Genomic DNA, 17,093 nt, shown 5'->3' with positions numbered 1-17,093 from the left:
TTCCTTACTTTATACTTTAGGTTAGATTATGTTGCGCCAATAAAAATCCCCAAGACTTTACGTATATTCTTAGAAAATTTCATGTAGCTAATTGGCTCATGTGTTTTTTTTATTATTTTAATTTTTGTTCAAGAATTTTTCGTTAATCACATCATCTTGAAAAATTTTGTGGTTTGAATTAACACACATGTATGTATAATTTGTGGGAATTTTAGTTATTTATAGTGTGCCCTATGATAAAATCACATCTTAGAGTATATAACACTTAATCACTTACATTGACTAGTATAAGCACAAATTATAAAAAAAAAACCCAACTTTTATTAGAAACTTTTATTTTATAGAATTGTCGGGGTATTGGGCCTGGATGTCCATTATACAGTTTGTATAATGGACCTAAGGCCCAAGCCAAGGACTAAAAGTGTCTAAGAAAGGGGTAAACGTGGTCAAAAGGGACTATATTAACAAACAAATGAGTCAATTTAGATCATAACGACCTAAGGGGTTGTGATAAGAATAAGAGCAACCTCGGCTAACCAAGGCTGTGGTCTGTAGAGATGATCTGCTATCCAAAGAAATATCATAGAAATATTTAATTGATACAAATAAGCACTATGGAAGCTCAAGACATGGAAGGATCCTAAAATATCTAAGAAAAAAGCTACTACATCTGCATTAAATGCATTGCAGTTAACTCCCTGGCTGAATTAATGTGGAGGTGATACCTGAACAGTGGATTTCAGCCTTACAGCTACTACATGAAGACTTATGGGATGTGCTGATGGGATAAGTATCAAGACCAACCATTTGGCATGCACGTGGAAGATAGGGATGAAAAGGAGGAGGAGTATAAAAGAAGAGTGAGGTAGTGAGAAAATGGGGATCAGAAAAGTAAGGGTGAAACACTGTAGTAATCTAAAACCTAACTTGTAACCCCATCTAAGATCATTATATAAGAACTAATCTCCTCGGATATTGCCAAGGACATTTATTACTCATTCTACAATTGTCCATCTTCATTCTTTCATCATCAACCTACTTAATTTGTTATTTGATTAACTAAAGCCCAATTTTCTAACCAATTTCTCTACAAATTTATTATTTTGGGTTTTTTGGGCTGAAGTCCATTTATATCTTTGGGCTAGGAATCCAAATCTAATCCTTACAAGAATGTTATAATCATACTATTATTTTTTAAGTTTCTTGAAATTTCAGCAACATTTGAAACAAATTATATTAACAAATTTTTTTTTTGAGAAACTATTAACAATTATTTTTGATGAGCAAGAACAATTATGTTAATAACATTGATAAAGTAAATAGCTATAAGGTGCATAATAATTGTCTTTTTTTTTTGTGCCGTCACAGCCCACAGGACATTAGTTCCGTCAGTTCGCACCGTGTCCGTGACCAAATGAGTTTTATCTTTTATTTTATGTGTTTCACTTGTAAAACCCCTTGAGGCTTAACCCTAGCCTCCACCTCTGCTCTGCTCTGCTCAACCCCTAAACCCTAAAACTTCTTTTTCTTCTTCTTCTTCTTCTTCTCTTCAAATTAGAAAATTTATAGAGAAAAACATACCTAATTTGAATAGAATTTGTTTAGAAGAGATCAAACTTAATTTAATTAGAAAGTAAATTAAATTACTAGAAAAAGTCAATTCTATTTAGTTTAAACAACATAGTTTACTAGAAACTATAAAAACCAAATTAAAAATATATTATTTGAATGATGACATGGAAAAAAAAATTTGATAAGTAGAATGATGACACGGAAAAATATGAGCTTTTAAAAGCCAATGTGGCAAAGCTAACATGGCACCATTAAGAAGTCAATTAAAGGCCATAGGCTTCCATTATATATATAATATATATATAGATGATTGATTTGTATTCAAGGTTTTGGGCCCCACAAATGAGGTTCCTCACACCCTGCTGGTGTCCAGAATACTAGAATACTGAGTTTATATACCATTTCTATGGTTATTTCAACCTACTGAGACACAATATTTTGAAATGCTATACAGAAGAGGAATACTTAAAAAGACCAGTACCTCAATTATCTCTGTTGGAGGAAGGATATGAAAACTCTGAAAAGCACAATTGTGCAACATGACAGAGCTTTGGCTTTGTATTCCATTCTCGAACATATTCAAACAGTAAACGAAACTCTCCCTTGCCAATGGCATTAAGAGCTTTATCCATCTGATTTTCAGCCTCTCTCTTCCTGCAGAGGACTAGGCTGTAAGAAATATATACACAATAGAGACCGGGGGGGGGGGGGGGGGGGCGGGGGGGAGGTGGTTTAAGATGTTCCTAACCTGAAAAGTTCAGCAAACAATTCAAAAAGTTTATGAGGCCTGCGAAGTTCAAATGCTATTTGGATTGCTTTAGTGTAGTCAGCATCTGATACAGCATTTTCCAATTCTTGACCTTTCAGAACCCCTTCCTCCTGCATATTAATATGACACCGACTTCTATATGTAAGATATTGTTACAATATTTAGTCAAATTCATAAACATATCAGGTCTAAAAAATAAAGACCCCAAATATGAAACATCAACACAATAAGCTAAACTTAAAATATAGAAAGGTGACATTCCAACATATCATGTCTAAATAATAAAGACCCAATAAAGACCATATAGTTCCACTCATTGATAGGGACCCTGATGAAAGTTATGCCTACAATGTATCAAAGCAATCAGAAACTGCAAGATGACAGTAGCAATAGTAGAAAATTGATAATCATCAGAAAAAGAAAAGACAAAAATAAATATGAGATCAGGATAAAATGATAGTTATGGAGTCCATATAATAATCAAAGACCAACCAACCTATATGTCTGTAAATTGCTGTATATCAACTACAGACAACTGCAATTGCTGCCAGACTTACATAAATGATAGAACACGATAACCGTAACTCATAATAGTGCAGCTTATTCACTGTTTTAAAAGAAACCTTCAAAAGTGAATTAATAAATGCCAGATGCCCTTTCAAATTCAGCTGACCAATTACTAGTATGGTGCAGTGCATGTAATTTGGCTAGGAGCTCAATATGTCCAATTGTATTATTTTGTGATTCAGGAACTTAGCATAACAACAAAATTCTGAAAATCCATGACAAAGTTCAAGCATCATTTATATTTATTTGTACCAAAGAAAATGCTACTATATTCAATTTTTCAATGAATGGCCAAAATTTCACTTAGTCCAAGTATCAGAGTTCCAACAAACAGAGAACAAGCTAGGGCTGAGCAGGAACCCATGTAACCCAACCCGACGGGCTTTGGGCGGGTCATGAGGTCATTTGGGTTGAGTCCAGGTCCCACATTCTGATCAGCCTTAGGTCTCATCCGTGTATCCCGACCCGCCAATCCTAAATTGTTTTTTTTTCCTTCTATTTTCTTTTTTCTTTTGAGTTTTTACACCTTTGGGAGCTTGATTAGTTTTTTATTAGCATGACTCAATATTTGAGTTAATAAATGTGCTATTTTCACAAAGAACTGTCCATTAATTTACCTGCCGACCCAACCCAACCTGGACGTGCAGGTTCAGGTGAGTGGGATTTCATGTCATCTCTATCGGGCTGGGTTGCTAGTCAGGTCTAAACCCAACCTGACCCAGCCCGTGCTCATTCCTAGGAAAAACACTCTCTCAACTTCTAGAAATTTAATTTTCATCAATCAACATTATAAATTTTGGCAAGATAGAATTTAAAATACCAGGAAGGTGAAAACATCTACTCTTGCTGGAAAGGATTGTATGATTGGCATAGCATTAGGATCATTAGGGATGCAACTCCTCAACATCTTATGAGGGCCATTTGGGGGAAACAGAATAACCCACCTTTTTGGGCCTTGATTGAATGTTGTACTATGATTTTGAGGGGAGGGGGTTATCTTGTAATTCTCTATTTGATTTCAGGGGTCAATTAAATCTACATTAGTGATTCTTTAGGAGACTATTATTTGAGCTCTCTTTTCTTTTATAATTTCTTTACTATACTAAAAAAATGATTTTCAAGATAAGGCAAAAAAATAGCAGGTAAGACAACTCACCTCTTTACGGAAAGCCTCCTCTTTGTCATCAGAAGTACAATCATACCACAAATTAATGACAGCATCACTGCCACCAGTAGCAAGCATTTCTGTCTTCTTCCCAATAGCCAGTGCCCAAACCTGCAGGCTAAATCCTGTGAGCAAAAGAGAAGGGCAAGCAAAAATCTTATTGCAGAAGAGAGAGACAATCCCACACAATAAAAAACTGCTTCCCCCACATCCCCACCCTTCCCCCCCACTCAGATAACAAAACCAGGCTATTATGGGAGTGCAAATGGATAAAGAATTCAAAACAGGGTAATGATGAATGGTGAATCAATTTAAAAACTACGACTATGTCTTGAGGATGCAAATGAAGTGAAGAATCCATAGAATTATGTGAATGGCCATTGCCACAATTGCACCAATCAAACTTTAACTGCCTAGCAAAATGCATCTGCAAGTTGGCACAGCGAAAAAAAAAAAAAAAAACAAAAATCCTACAATCACACCTTAATCTTTTTCATTTTCCAAAACAACCACATAAAGAGGATATCATGTTAAATAACTGAAATAGCTCGGTGCTGCTTGCTGAGTCATATTTAGGGACAGAAACAAGACATATTAAGAAGACCCCAGCACAAATGGAACATGGCTATGGTGCCATTACAGGATTATGAAGATAACTCACATCAAATTTGAAGGAGGGTCAGCCACCCCACCACCCACAAGGGAGGGGTAGCTTCGGTGCTGTTTTGTTTAAAATTTTATTATACACCTCGAACTATAATAGACATAACCTTGAACAGTTTTCTTTTTCAGTGATCCCTTCAATGAATCATGGGAATTGAACAGACCTCTTTTTATCGAAAGATCAATCCTCTTCATGTATGTTTTTCATTGATGTGAGATTAATCTTTCTTTGTTTTATTGGGAGTTACGTAGGTAATAACATCTTCAGTGAAGGATTTTTAGCATGTTGGAGAAGAGGCATCAAAGTGCACTGCAGATGTTTGGAATGCTATTCCTTTGTGTTTTTGATCTGGTGTATTTGGAAGGAGCATAATTCTAGTATGATTTGAAGCTTTATTTTTTTTTTTAAAAATGAAAAAAAGAAGAATATGTTATTTCCATTTTTTATTGACAGAGTTGTCCTGCAAACAGGTTTGGAGGAATCTCGTCCAAACCACTACAGGTCAATTCATAAAACCAGCTTGTTTGTCATCTGTTTTTTTGTGGTGCACACCTAAATTAGGAGTTTTTGGACCCTCCATGTTGATGATCAAAACATATGTACTGATGGACACCATCCGATGTTAGGCATGAATTTCACAGTACATCAAAAACATATACAATCCAGGTGAACCGATCATGACATATTCAGAAGTGTTTTTACATCCAAGATAGCAGAAGATGAGCCTTCATCTTCCTTCTCACTTATATGCAGAAAATAATGTGCAGATAATAACCCATATAACAGGTTTAATGAGACTTTTTTTTCATGACATAGATCCACAGAATGAGATAACTCAAAGATCAAGCATTACTCACAAGATCTTGAGGATAAAAATGAGAAGAGATTTTGTTAGAAAGACTAATATAATTATTAAAATAGTAGCTGCTTCCACACCTTGTCCTCATGCTTATCATATGTAGCAATGCACTCATTGGTTTTCACTGTCCATAGCTTTACCAGACCATCAGCACCTGAAAATGATTATTTAGTTGAATACATGTCATGTGAACAGTAGATAAGACCAAATAGGTAACTATTAGCCACATTACCACAAGAAACAAATTGGGTCCCACGAGTAAGAAAGGACGCTCTTAATACACTTGATGTATGCCCTTCAAATGTTTTCAAGCATGAACCATCAGATATTGACCAAATCTTTATCGTTTTATCACCAGATGCAGTTATGACACATTGCTCAACGGGAGAAACTCTACCGACCAATTCCCTTTTATGCCCTTTAAGTACAACTACAGATACCAAATCTGGAAGCTTCCAATGCAAGCAGTGCGATCCTATTCATCACACAAACACCCCCAAAAAAGGAGGAAATTTAGTAAATAAACCTAATGAAGCAACTTTATCAAGGAAAACAGAAATTTACATAAGGCAGGCAATGCTACAGCACGTGCACTTTCTTGTGGAGAAAAAAAATTAATTGCTAAAAACAAAAATAAAAGGCAAAGAAGATGTGCCTTAAAAATTACAAACTGAGAACACTGCAAACTAAGCTATCATTTGGTGCAACAGCTAGACAATTAATATCCTTATCATGAGCCGCTACAACCGCCTTTGCTTTTAAACTAAGTGGTTGTTCGACCCCATCTAAGAGACCGTCCAAACTCCACACTTTTAGTGTACGATCACTAGAACAAATAAAGACGTAGGTTAAAAAAATAGAGAAATAATAGTTCCTAAAAATATTAGGGGAGAGTGCAACATAAGGTTAGTGTGGATCACAAGCACAATTTAAGTTACATAATGATGGAAGAGCAGAGAACAATTATTGTGGCATTAAATTATCCATGAGTGGCCAAATATATACAGAGGATCAGTGTGCTATTCAATGCCATTTCAAAGCAAAACTAGGAGAAAAGAGGAATCTGAGAATGAAAAAATAGCAGAAAATTCAAAACAAAAAAAAGGAATAGATATAGGAGAAATATAAACTTTAGCAAAACAAAAAGTTCAAGATCCATACTTATCTATTCCATGTTAAGATTAAACCATCATAAATGCATTCAATTGCAACACAAAATTGTTGAAGTTCACCAGAGCATCTTAGATACTCCAAAACCCATACACACAGACAGATATATTTTTTGGGTTTAGAAATGAATCTTTGTCATTTATACCTCTTTCTCTCTCTTCTCTCTCTCTCTCTCTATGTGTATATATTATATATATATATATAAGCTTTCATATCCTAGCCTAAATAGAGCACTTCTATGGTTACCAATAATATTGTACTAAATTAATAATGTGACCACCATTAAATTTTCTATGATGGAAACTTTGGAAATTTTTTTATTAAGTTTAACATGCTGACTCAATCACTTTTACTTCATTTGTGCATAACAAACACGGTTTTCTCATGAAGTAGTCATGGCCTAATATAGCCATGTTGCCCAATAACATTTAAAGATATAACAAAAATCGACCTTAAAATGAAAACCCTTTAAAGCATATTTATTTTCTCCTGAAATGAGATCTGCCTTCTTCAGGGTAAACTTATGCTACATGACATTTAAAACAAATCTGAATTCTCAGCATTTAATTGTAACCTTGAGAGCAAGTGTACAGGAATCAGGATGGAAAGAGGAACTTATGATTTGAATAATCAGAAGTTTAGTTCAGGCAAGGACCCCAGAGCCCAATAGATATCACCTAGCCCTTTTACCAGGAATTAATTCAATATGCAGGTCTGTAAGGATTGTGATACAAGCTTAACTTTGTGAAAAACTCACCATAGGAATCATTACCTGGTATTTCCATCCCAACTAAATAACCCTTTAGTATAAGTACTCTTGTCCTAAAGCTTACCAGTTACCACTTACCACCCTAGAGTAGTGGCTAATACAATGGGCAACAACATGATAAAACCACATCAAAGAGTTCAAAGTACATATGAATGAAATGGTCAGATGGAATTTCATGGTAAAGGTATTGCATGGGTAAAACTCACCTACTACCACTAACAAAGAAGTTCTTCTGCTTCTTTGAGAAAGCTACGGCTCCAACAGCTCCCATATGACCTACACCAACTCCAACGCAACATCTGCTTTCTGATTCCCACAGTCTAACCTATATAGAGAATGGAATTAGAAATATAGAAATATGGCATAATACATACAACATAGAGCATACAAATCATCTCAGAGAGAGGAGGGAGGAGTGGAGAGAGAGCATGCACTGTCCAATAATAAATGAAGAAACAAAGTAAAGTGAGTTTCCCCATCACCGCCATATTTCTACTTGTCAATTTTTTTCCCTTATGATTGGTAAGTTACGCACCCAAGTGGTCTTGATCCTACTGCATTAACTCCACATTGTTCTTACAAGGAGCACATGTCATTTGAGCTTAAGCTCATTGGCTTCTGTTTAATATTACTTGCAGAGTGCAGAGTACATGATTAGAAAAAATCAAACCAAGTCCACTGCAGGTACCTTGAGAGCAGAAGAAAATAGAACTTACATTGTTATCCTTACTTCCTGTTACAATAAGTGTTCTTCCAGAACTTGATACACAGGTGTCAACGCATAGAACAGTTTCAGTATGACCAGCCAATACATAAGAACATGACATGGCCGTTAGGTCATACACTCGTACCTGCATGAGTCCAAATTGAGATACATATTAGGAATCAAAATCACAAAACTAACATCATATTTTCTTCCAGTAGCACAAGTAAGAATTCTCTCCATCCTAGAGGACATAGTGGCCACATCCATGCAACCTAGCCTAGCTTATGCATTGTGGAGACCATGAATATATTATCAATTTAATTACTGCTTATAACTGCATTGTATGTTTTTACCTATTTTACACCACTCATCCAACACAAATGTCACTTTTTGTGAACAACAAAATGTTTCAACGCAAAATTGCTTGAAAATAAAGGTAATCGATGATTGGAAAAAAAAAAAAAAAAAAAAAGATAATTGCTACAAATCTCTTAAAAAGGTAAAAATGAGCATGATAATAAAACCTAATAATTGCTGAAACCAGGTTTCAGAATGTACAATTACTCTAGGTCCCGATAACAGAAGCACAGGTCTTCACTCTTCCAAGACATAAATGGCTATGAGTTGTCTGAAGTGACACACATAAAACTCTCCTAGGAGGCTGGAGAACATTCACAGTCAGAACTAATAAAGACAAAAGAATTTAGGGTGGTAACATTCAAAGTTCTCTTGCAAACATGGAAACCAGAAAAAGGTGAAAAAAGAAACAATGATAAGATTGAGTTATCATATTGAATTTTTCAGTGACCGATTATTCAGATCTTACATCCTCTAGATGCAAGCTACCAGTACAAAAAATGTTGAGATAGGTAAGAATCAACACATTTACCTGTTCAAGATTTGTGGCAACTGCCAGAAACTGTTCTCTTCACCTAAAATTTCATATCCACAATCTCTTCATTGTATCCTACAAGTCTTCTGCTTAGGATTAATTTAAACATCTCTTCTGGGTGTTCTACTGGCGAATAGAAAAGAAACTGCTGATCAGCAGTCACACAAAGCAACCCTTGATCAAAAGGCAGCATAACTGCAGAAGTGAAGCCCCTATCCATGTCTGAGCTGTCAGTAATATCCGATGACTTTTGCTCAAACAAGCAAACTGCCCTGTTAAAATGAAAAATAAAAAATATAAATAAACTCATCAAACTGCTGTTCATTCTAAATGAGAAACAATCATGAGAACTAAAATACAAGAAAAAAATCCGAACAAACTACAAACTAATAGGAAAAAACTTGATGTTGTCTTACCTTTCAGAGTTCCATATTCTTACAATCCCACGTTCACCAACTGTGATAAAATGAATTTCTGATGAACCACTTGCTTTCATCCCACTTTGCTGAGAGAATAAAGCCAGGCTTGAAGCAAAGGGGCTTCCAGAGCGAATTGTACAGACAGCTTCAAGTACCTCATATGTTAACACAGTCTTTTTGAAACCACAGTCATGAAGATCCCACAAGTTTACACCTGCAACATCCTAGACCTCATTTTTCAGCTGACACTAAATGGTTTCCAACTATATAAAATTAGAAGCAACCAATACAAGTAAATAATGTTTTAAGACAACAGAAACCAAAAAAAGTTCCAGCATTTTGACATAAACTCATTCACAACTGCTTGTGACTTTAAGTACAACAATCTAGTCATGAAATAAAGTCCCCTATGCCATAAGAAATGACCAGCGCTAAGTTTTCAGTTAGACAGAGGACACTGCAAAGAGACCAAAGTGTAGATGCAACTGGCTAGGTAAGGTAACTTTACTTCACTCAGCCTAAAAGGTAGTTATCGATAATGCCTTCAAAAGGCGTTCTCAGTTGCAAAATAATAGATGGATTTGGTCAAGAGAAGATATAAATTCATTATACACAAGATGGATTTTAGTCAGATTTATTGCCTCCAACGTCAATGACTTAAAATAAATAAGGGCTGCTACATGGATATATTAAAGAAAAAGCAAATGGACAAACTTAAAGTATGAGAAAGTGAATTTGCACAATATCTAATAAGAGTATCATAAGTGTATTAAAATAACCACGTCTGTGAGCAAAGATTTAAAAAAACAAAAAATTGAACCGTGCCTTATCTCTTCCAGCAGTGAGCAAGATCCATCCATCCTCAGATACAGCATAGAAGTTACTGCTGACTCGTGTTTTCTAAGAGTTGCAAGACATTCCTTGGTCAAAAGATCCCACCTCGTACTGTTGCATCAGCACCTCCAGAGAAAAACTATAAACACCAGACAGAATGATAAGCTAATAATGAAAGAAAAATGCAATAGAGTAGACTTAATGGTTAAAAAGAATAAAAGGAGTCAAATATTTTACATTTTCCTCAAATGGTATTACTTCAAGAGAATATCAGTCATGGTAATTTCTTTAGAATGATAATTGTTTAAATCCCTAATATAACTAATGTACTATTTCTTTTTGTTAGTGCATTCACAGAAATTGCACAGCTGCACACACTTGCAAATAAAAAAGGGCATATGGATCACATGCTGCTTGAGTGCAATTAAACATTGGGTAACAGATAGAGTTGTAAAAATGTAGATAGAAGTTACAAAAAATGTAGAAGATAAAAATATATCAAATTGAAATTAAAGTCTCTCTCATATTCAATGTAACTAGGGCAGAAACCAAATTTGACTTTCCATTTAAAAATTGGGAGAGGAGGGCAACAGAATTTCAATTCATATACACAGAAACATACAATAAGGTTCCTGTAACTATTGCTTGAAGTGGAAGGTTCCGAGTGCATGTAAGCAAAAACATGAGTACATGACACAGTTTCACACCAGCTTCATTACAGGCATCAAGACTTGCAAAGTCCACTCCAATAAGGAATCATCCAATTTCTCAGTATCACATTTTTAGAGTACATGGATAATCTATGCAATAGGAACATTCCGAAACTGAAAATGCCATAATAATGGACAGGAATTTCCAAGCTATGTTTCCATGAATTTTTCAGCTTTGACACATTATTTATAATGCAACAGAAACAGCCTTAGATCAAAAGGTTCTTCAGTTTCCAGATTCTTCCTTCTAAACTTCATATTTATTAATTGAACATATATCATATATATATATATATATATACTTTTTTGTTATATAATGGGCTTAGCTTTAAAGTAGCGAGAAATGAAGATGAGGGATGTTCTGAAGTGGAGAAATGAAGAGTGTTGTTCAATAACGTATTTAATTACCATTATGTTTCAGATAAAAGGCATAGGGGAACTCCTTGAAGGTCTCATACCATATTCTCACAGGCATTTTAGCAGGATAGACAGGCATGTAAGAAGCACATTTCTGTTGGACTATACTCTGTCAGGAATGTCAGTTATTGAACCCGAAAATAATGCCAATGAAAGGGAAGAAGACGAGTCTTTGATGCACTCTGATGTGAAGGATATGGATGACATGATTTTGACAGAAAATTTTGATTCAGAGCAAAAACAGACTTCCGAAGAACCAAAGGTATCTTCGAAGAAACGGAAATCAAAGAAATCTAAAGAGAGTTCAAGTAAGAAGGTTAAGGGTGTGGCATACACTAAGGTTGATGCTATTTCATTACAGGCATGAAAGGTATCAGATGCTTTTGATCTGTTGCTGTATTTATTATTTTCTGATTGGGAAAGTGTCTTAGATTCCTTCACATGGTTTTTTGCCTTCCCCTGTCCTTGCCTACAGGCCTTCTTGTTCGATCCAATTGTAAAATATGTGCCTTTATTCTTTCATCATCTTCTTCTTCCTCTTTTAACCTTGATCATTTTTTGGTTTAACAATGATCATAGGAATACTTGGCACATTGAAACATAATGTAGTGAATTTTGATATGTAGGATTCAATACTTTACAGTAGTTTAAACTTATGGAATTTGTGCTATGGCTTTAAAGCTTCCCAAATCTTTCACAGTTGTAAGATTAAACAATTTTAATATGTTTAGTACATGATTTAGAAGGTTAAATTTGTATTGACGTTGGACTTTTATTTTTTTTTAGTATTAGATGATTTGCTAGTCCATCTCATGTGCATGCTTAGAATATTTTGTTCTTAATGTCAACTTTTCATTCATCCGAATTTTGTCTGTCAAATCCTTAATGAGATTAATGCGTTTGTCAATAATTAAAAAATGAAAATAGAAAATTTTTCTAGGTGTCATTTGTCTTGATTATTTTAATTATGGACGAACACATAAAACTCTCTTGAGCTCGCTTGGCAATGATTCGAGTTATTATTTAAATGGAATTTTTTGTAATCCTTCGATATTATTTTTAAGAAAATATTTCATATTGCTCTCCAAAAATTAAATAAAAATAATATTAATAATAACAATATCTTAGAATAGATTTATATATTCTCACGGAATTTTTTTTTCTAAGAAAATTACAAAAAGTATTTGGTATTAAATAATATTGATATCAAAACTTAATAAATGCTACTAACAAATAAAAGATATGTAATGTGCTAACGGGTAGTTATTTTTATATAAGTCTTTTATTTATTGAATTTTGATATAAATAATGTAATATTATTTGATTAAAAAATGTACTTTTATTTATTTATTTATTTATTTTTTTATGGGTGATAAATTGATAATGGATAACTTTCATAGTCACAGCAGCATGTTGCAGGCCTCGATCATGAGTAAGTACGGGTGAATGATGTGGGTCTCACCAGCTTTCCTGTTACGGGTGTATGCTGTGGGTCACACTACACCCGTAACGGTGAGTATTTTCTCCTCGACCACACTGTCAGCTGCGCGACCGTCATCGCGTTCGTTGTCCGCAATAACGACTTTCTCAGAAACCCAAATCTAAAAAAAGTCAACGCTGAAACTCTGACAAATTGAATTTTCCCTCTCTTACCTTCTTTCTCTCTACCCAAACACAAATTAAATAAAAATGTCTTCACCATCTCCATCTCCATCTCCATCTCCATGTTCTTCTTCTTTTTCTTCTCAAAGATACCGCATAGGCTACGCTCTTTCTCCCAAAAAAGTTCAAAGCTTCATCCAAAACTCTTTAATCAACCAAGCCAAACAACGCGGCATCGATCTCATCAAAATCGNGTTTGGGGTTCCAAATCAGAGAGTAGTGTATGAGTCTGAGAATCTTATGGATTCGATTGAAGAAGTAGGGTTGAAGTTTCCATTGATAGCGAAACCGGTAACGGCCGACGGCAGTGCCAAGTCGCACGAGATGTCCTTGGTGTTCAACGAGAACGGGTTGAAGATGCTGAAAAAACCAATTGTGATGCAAGAATTTATAAACCATGGCGGAGTGATTTTCAAGGTGTACGTGGTGGGAGAACACGTTAAATGCGTGAAGAGGAGATCGTTGCTGGATATATCTGAAGAAAAACTGAATAGTACTGCGGTGGATGAGGGTTTGTTGTCGTTTTCACAGATATCGAATTTGATCGCGAAAAATGAAGTTGGGGGATGTTCTGAGCTGGAGAAGGCTGTTATTGCGAGAAATAAAGGGAAGGGATGTTGTTGCTCTGAAGTGGATGAGCTTGTGGAGAAGGCAGAAATGCCGCCTTTGGAGTTTGTGATGGAGTTAGCCAAAGGGTTGAGGGAGGCAATGGGGCTTAGGCTTTTTAACTTTGATTTGATTAGGGATAGTAGAGATGGGAATAGGTACTTTGTTATTGATATCAATTACTTTCCTGGGTACGCTAAAATGCCCGAGTATGAGTCGATTTTGGTGGACTTTTTTTGTGATCTTGTGGAAGAGAAGAGGAGGAAGGTGGAATTGGATGTGAAGGAGAATCAAGAGGTGAGATGTGGTGAGATTGAAGAGAAAAATCACTTGTGTGAATAATGCTTTGTGTGTGTGTGTGAATAAGCAAGATAACGCGGTTGGGTTAACATGGTTTACTCAGCTGTATGGATCAAGTCATTCAGCTCAAGTCCTGACGACTCGAGTGCCTTTTCGGCTTTTTGTGCGAATTCCATGTATTGTTATTATTGCACCAGATAGAGGTAACTTTCAGATAGTTGAAGGCTTGAAACCCTTATTCAAGCTTTATTAGGGAAATGGCTAGCGTTATGGGCATGAAGTTACCCATCTTTGGTGGAGAGTTATCTCTACAAAATATGGTGAGGGTCAAGGATGGTGGCGTACGAAAGTGTGCAGGAGGACTCATGGATGTGGCCTTTGGAGAAGCATTCATGAAGGGTGGGAGAGTTTTTCTAAGCATTTGTCTTTTGTAGTGGGTGAAGGCACTCGTATCTGCTTCTGGCATGATAGGTGGATTGGGGATAATACATTTCTATCCTGAGCTCTATGTGTGTTCAGCTACCAAGGATGCTCGCATCTTTGAGCTTTTGTGGATTTCGGAAGGGGGTACTGTTAGAGTGTGGGATTTAAGGTTTTATAGAGCTTTTGAAAATTGGGAGCTAGTTGCATCTTATTCTCTACTTCAGTTTATCCAACCTCGTATTCCTTGGGGTGATAGGAGGGGTACTCTTTGTTGGCGGCTCAAAGGTGATGGTAAGTTTGACACCCAATCTTATTACCAAGCAATTCAGGGTACTCCGAATTCTTTGTTTCCTTGGAAGGGTGTTTGGAAATCAAAGATTCCTAAGTGAGTGACTTTCTTCTTGTGGATAGTTGCTCACGATCGGATTCTCACGTTGGATAATCTCATGCTTAGGGGTTGCCCTTTGGTAAATCAGTATTGTATGTGTTGTTGTGATGGGAAGTCGGTAGACTATCTTCTTCTTCATTGTCCTGTTACACATGCCTTATGAACTTTTATGCTTCAGGCTTTTGGTATTCATTGGGTAATGCCAGGATCGGTGGCGGGATTGTTATCTTGTTGGCATCAGTGGCTTGGGAAGCATAACTCGAATATTTGGAATTTGATTCTAGGGTGCTTAATGTGGATTGTTTGGTTGGAATGAAATTGTCACTCTTTTGAGAACAATGAGAAGACGTTGGATGAGTTAAAGGTTTTATGCCAGCGTAGTCTTTTTGAGTAGTCTCGTTGTTGGGGTTTTACTGATTTTTCGTCTCTTTCAGAGATTATGTTTTCCTTTAGATTAACTTTCTGATTTCCCTCTCTTTTGTTTTGCTGTTTGTTTCATCTGATTCATGTTGTTCATCATCATGAACTTGTACTATTCATTTTTTACTCATTAATAATAGTACTCTGATTACCTATCAAAAAAAGGGATACCTTTCTGTTGGGATACATGCACACGTTTTTATAGGCCACAGAAAACGTTAGCAAATTGAATGCATGAAGTTTACCATTTCTTTTATATGTTGCCATCTATTTATTTCTTGCAGTGGAATGAATTAGCCATTTTGGTGAATCTGTAAATAATTCATTAACCAATGGATTGTCTTTCTTTTCCTACTTCAACTATGGTTGCTTTCTTCCCCACACACACACATAGACAGGAAAAAAAAAAAAAAAAAACAAAAAAACACTTTGGCTGCTTTCTTTGTTATTTTGTATAGTATGATATTTGCTTCAGTTGTACTGGGTTTGCTTGAATAAATACGTGCTGTAAATTTATTCCCATATTAGCATGAATAAGTTCCATTCCGCTTTCTTTGGTGTATTGAAGTTTCTATAATAGGGGTTGTCTACACAGTCTTTATTTTAGATCCGCATAACATGGGCTAGATATCAATTTTAAAAGGGATTAGTGGTTAAATGCATGTTTTTTTATACTCTCCAGACATGTGTTGAACAAGCAGGCAGCCGTGTCACTGAAGTATTTGTGTCCATACGTGTTGGGCAAGGAATACCAGGGTGTTTGCTGTGTCTCTGCTTCCCAGGATCCATCCTCTCTTCCAAAAACAGAAGCTTAAATGATAAGATTTGTTGTTCCGGGAAAAAATAATGGAACAATATTTCATCTCCCTCATGTTTCCCTTTAAATTGAAATTTATTTGATTAAGTCTAGGAAAAAATTCTAAAATTTAGGAGGTTCAATGGTTTTTGCTGAGCTAGCTAATTTTGGTAAATTTTAATGGAAATGACAGTGAGATTTTGAGACATTTTCTTTAGGCGTAGCTGGTTTCCTATATGGCCTGTGAGCTAATTTCTCATTTATTATTTACGGCATTGTTTCTTGTGGTACGTTTTACAGGCTGCTGCACAGATGAGGTCCCTTCTGTTCTAATCTTATGTTAAGCTTCGTCTTTACCTATTATAAAATAATTGTGCAGGAAGTTTTTGTTAGTGACTGTCCTTTGTCCAATGCTAGACTCTGATCTTCGTACTGAGTGTGGACAAGAATTACATTATTGTGAGTTTGTTACTTCCCCTTCTTTTTTTCTTTTTTTTTTTTCTCTTTTTTCTGATAAATATTTAAGTTATTGGAAAAATAAGGTGCTGGTATCAGGGTTTGGTCATTCTAGTAGCATCTTACTGTTAAAATAAATGGGAAGGGGGTGGGGGAGGTTAGTTCAGTATTTTGTCAATCTTATATTTGATATCTGATTTTGGTTGCTCCCAGCACCATAGTGTTCTATGGAGTTGCAGTGATTCCATTGTGATTTGATGACATGTAATCCATTTCCAAACATTAAACATGATAAATGACTTCATTTTTTTTTTTTTTTTTTGGGGGTCATTTTTTGGCACTCCTGATTGTATCTTAAGCTTCCCTGTTCAGTATTGTGGGGCATGTACCTTCATGACCCAATTATTATGGATTCTGCTATTTCAAAATCAATTGGAGATCTTTGCAAAGATGTGGTGACACTTGGTAACAATGTTTTCTTGTAGTTATGGTATTGGCTTAATGATGGTGATGCATCTGGTTTGGTTAT

At 35.6% G+C, this 17,093-nt stretch overlaps 2 protein-coding genes and 1 long non-coding RNA gene across 3 annotated transcripts; 2 read left to right on the top strand and 1 right to left on the bottom strand.

Moving 5' to 3' along the window:
* Window positions 1-1,972: 1,972 nt before the first annotated feature.
* LOC112006607 (protein TORMOZ EMBRYO DEFECTIVE) lies at window positions 1,973-11,056 on the bottom strand. Its single transcript, XM_065769770.1, is given in 13 exon segments — window positions 1,973-2,099; window positions 2,101-2,226; window positions 2,321-2,451; window positions 4,065-4,184; window positions 5,674-5,750; window positions 5,829-6,071; window positions 6,268-6,422; window positions 7,742-7,860; window positions 8,252-8,386; window positions 9,131-9,176; window positions 9,178-9,405; window positions 9,550-9,776; window positions 11,009-11,056. Coding segments are annotated over 13 exon segments (1,767 nt in total). The 3' UTR covers window positions 1,973-1,987.
* A 419-nt stretch (window positions 11,057-11,475) lies between these two features.
* Window positions 11,476-17,093, top strand: LOC136065941 (uncharacterized). The gene is made up of 4 exons (XR_010627517.1): window positions 11,476-11,883; window positions 15,995-16,395; window positions 16,488-16,567; window positions 17,050-17,093. It is a non-coding gene; the product is annotated as an uncharacterized LOC136065941 (long non-coding RNA).
* On the top strand, window positions 12,953-15,288 carry LOC136065940 (inositol-tetrakisphosphate 1-kinase 1-like). Its single transcript, XM_065769771.1, has one exon. The coding sequence runs from the start codon at window positions 13,203-13,205 to the stop codon at window positions 14,121-14,123; it is 921 nt and encodes a 306-aa protein (XP_065625843.1). The 5' UTR covers window positions 12,953-13,202; the 3' UTR covers window positions 14,124-15,288.

This window comes from Quercus suber, unplaced genomic scaffold (genome assembly GCF_002906115.3).
Source record: "Quercus suber isolate HL8 unplaced genomic scaffold, Cork oak 2.0 scaffold_1356, whole genome shotgun sequence".
In the NCBI taxonomy this organism is placed as follows: Eukaryota; Viridiplantae; Streptophyta; class Magnoliopsida; order Fagales; family Fagaceae; genus Quercus; species Quercus suber.
This window is presented reverse-complemented; position numbering and strand designations above follow the sequence as displayed.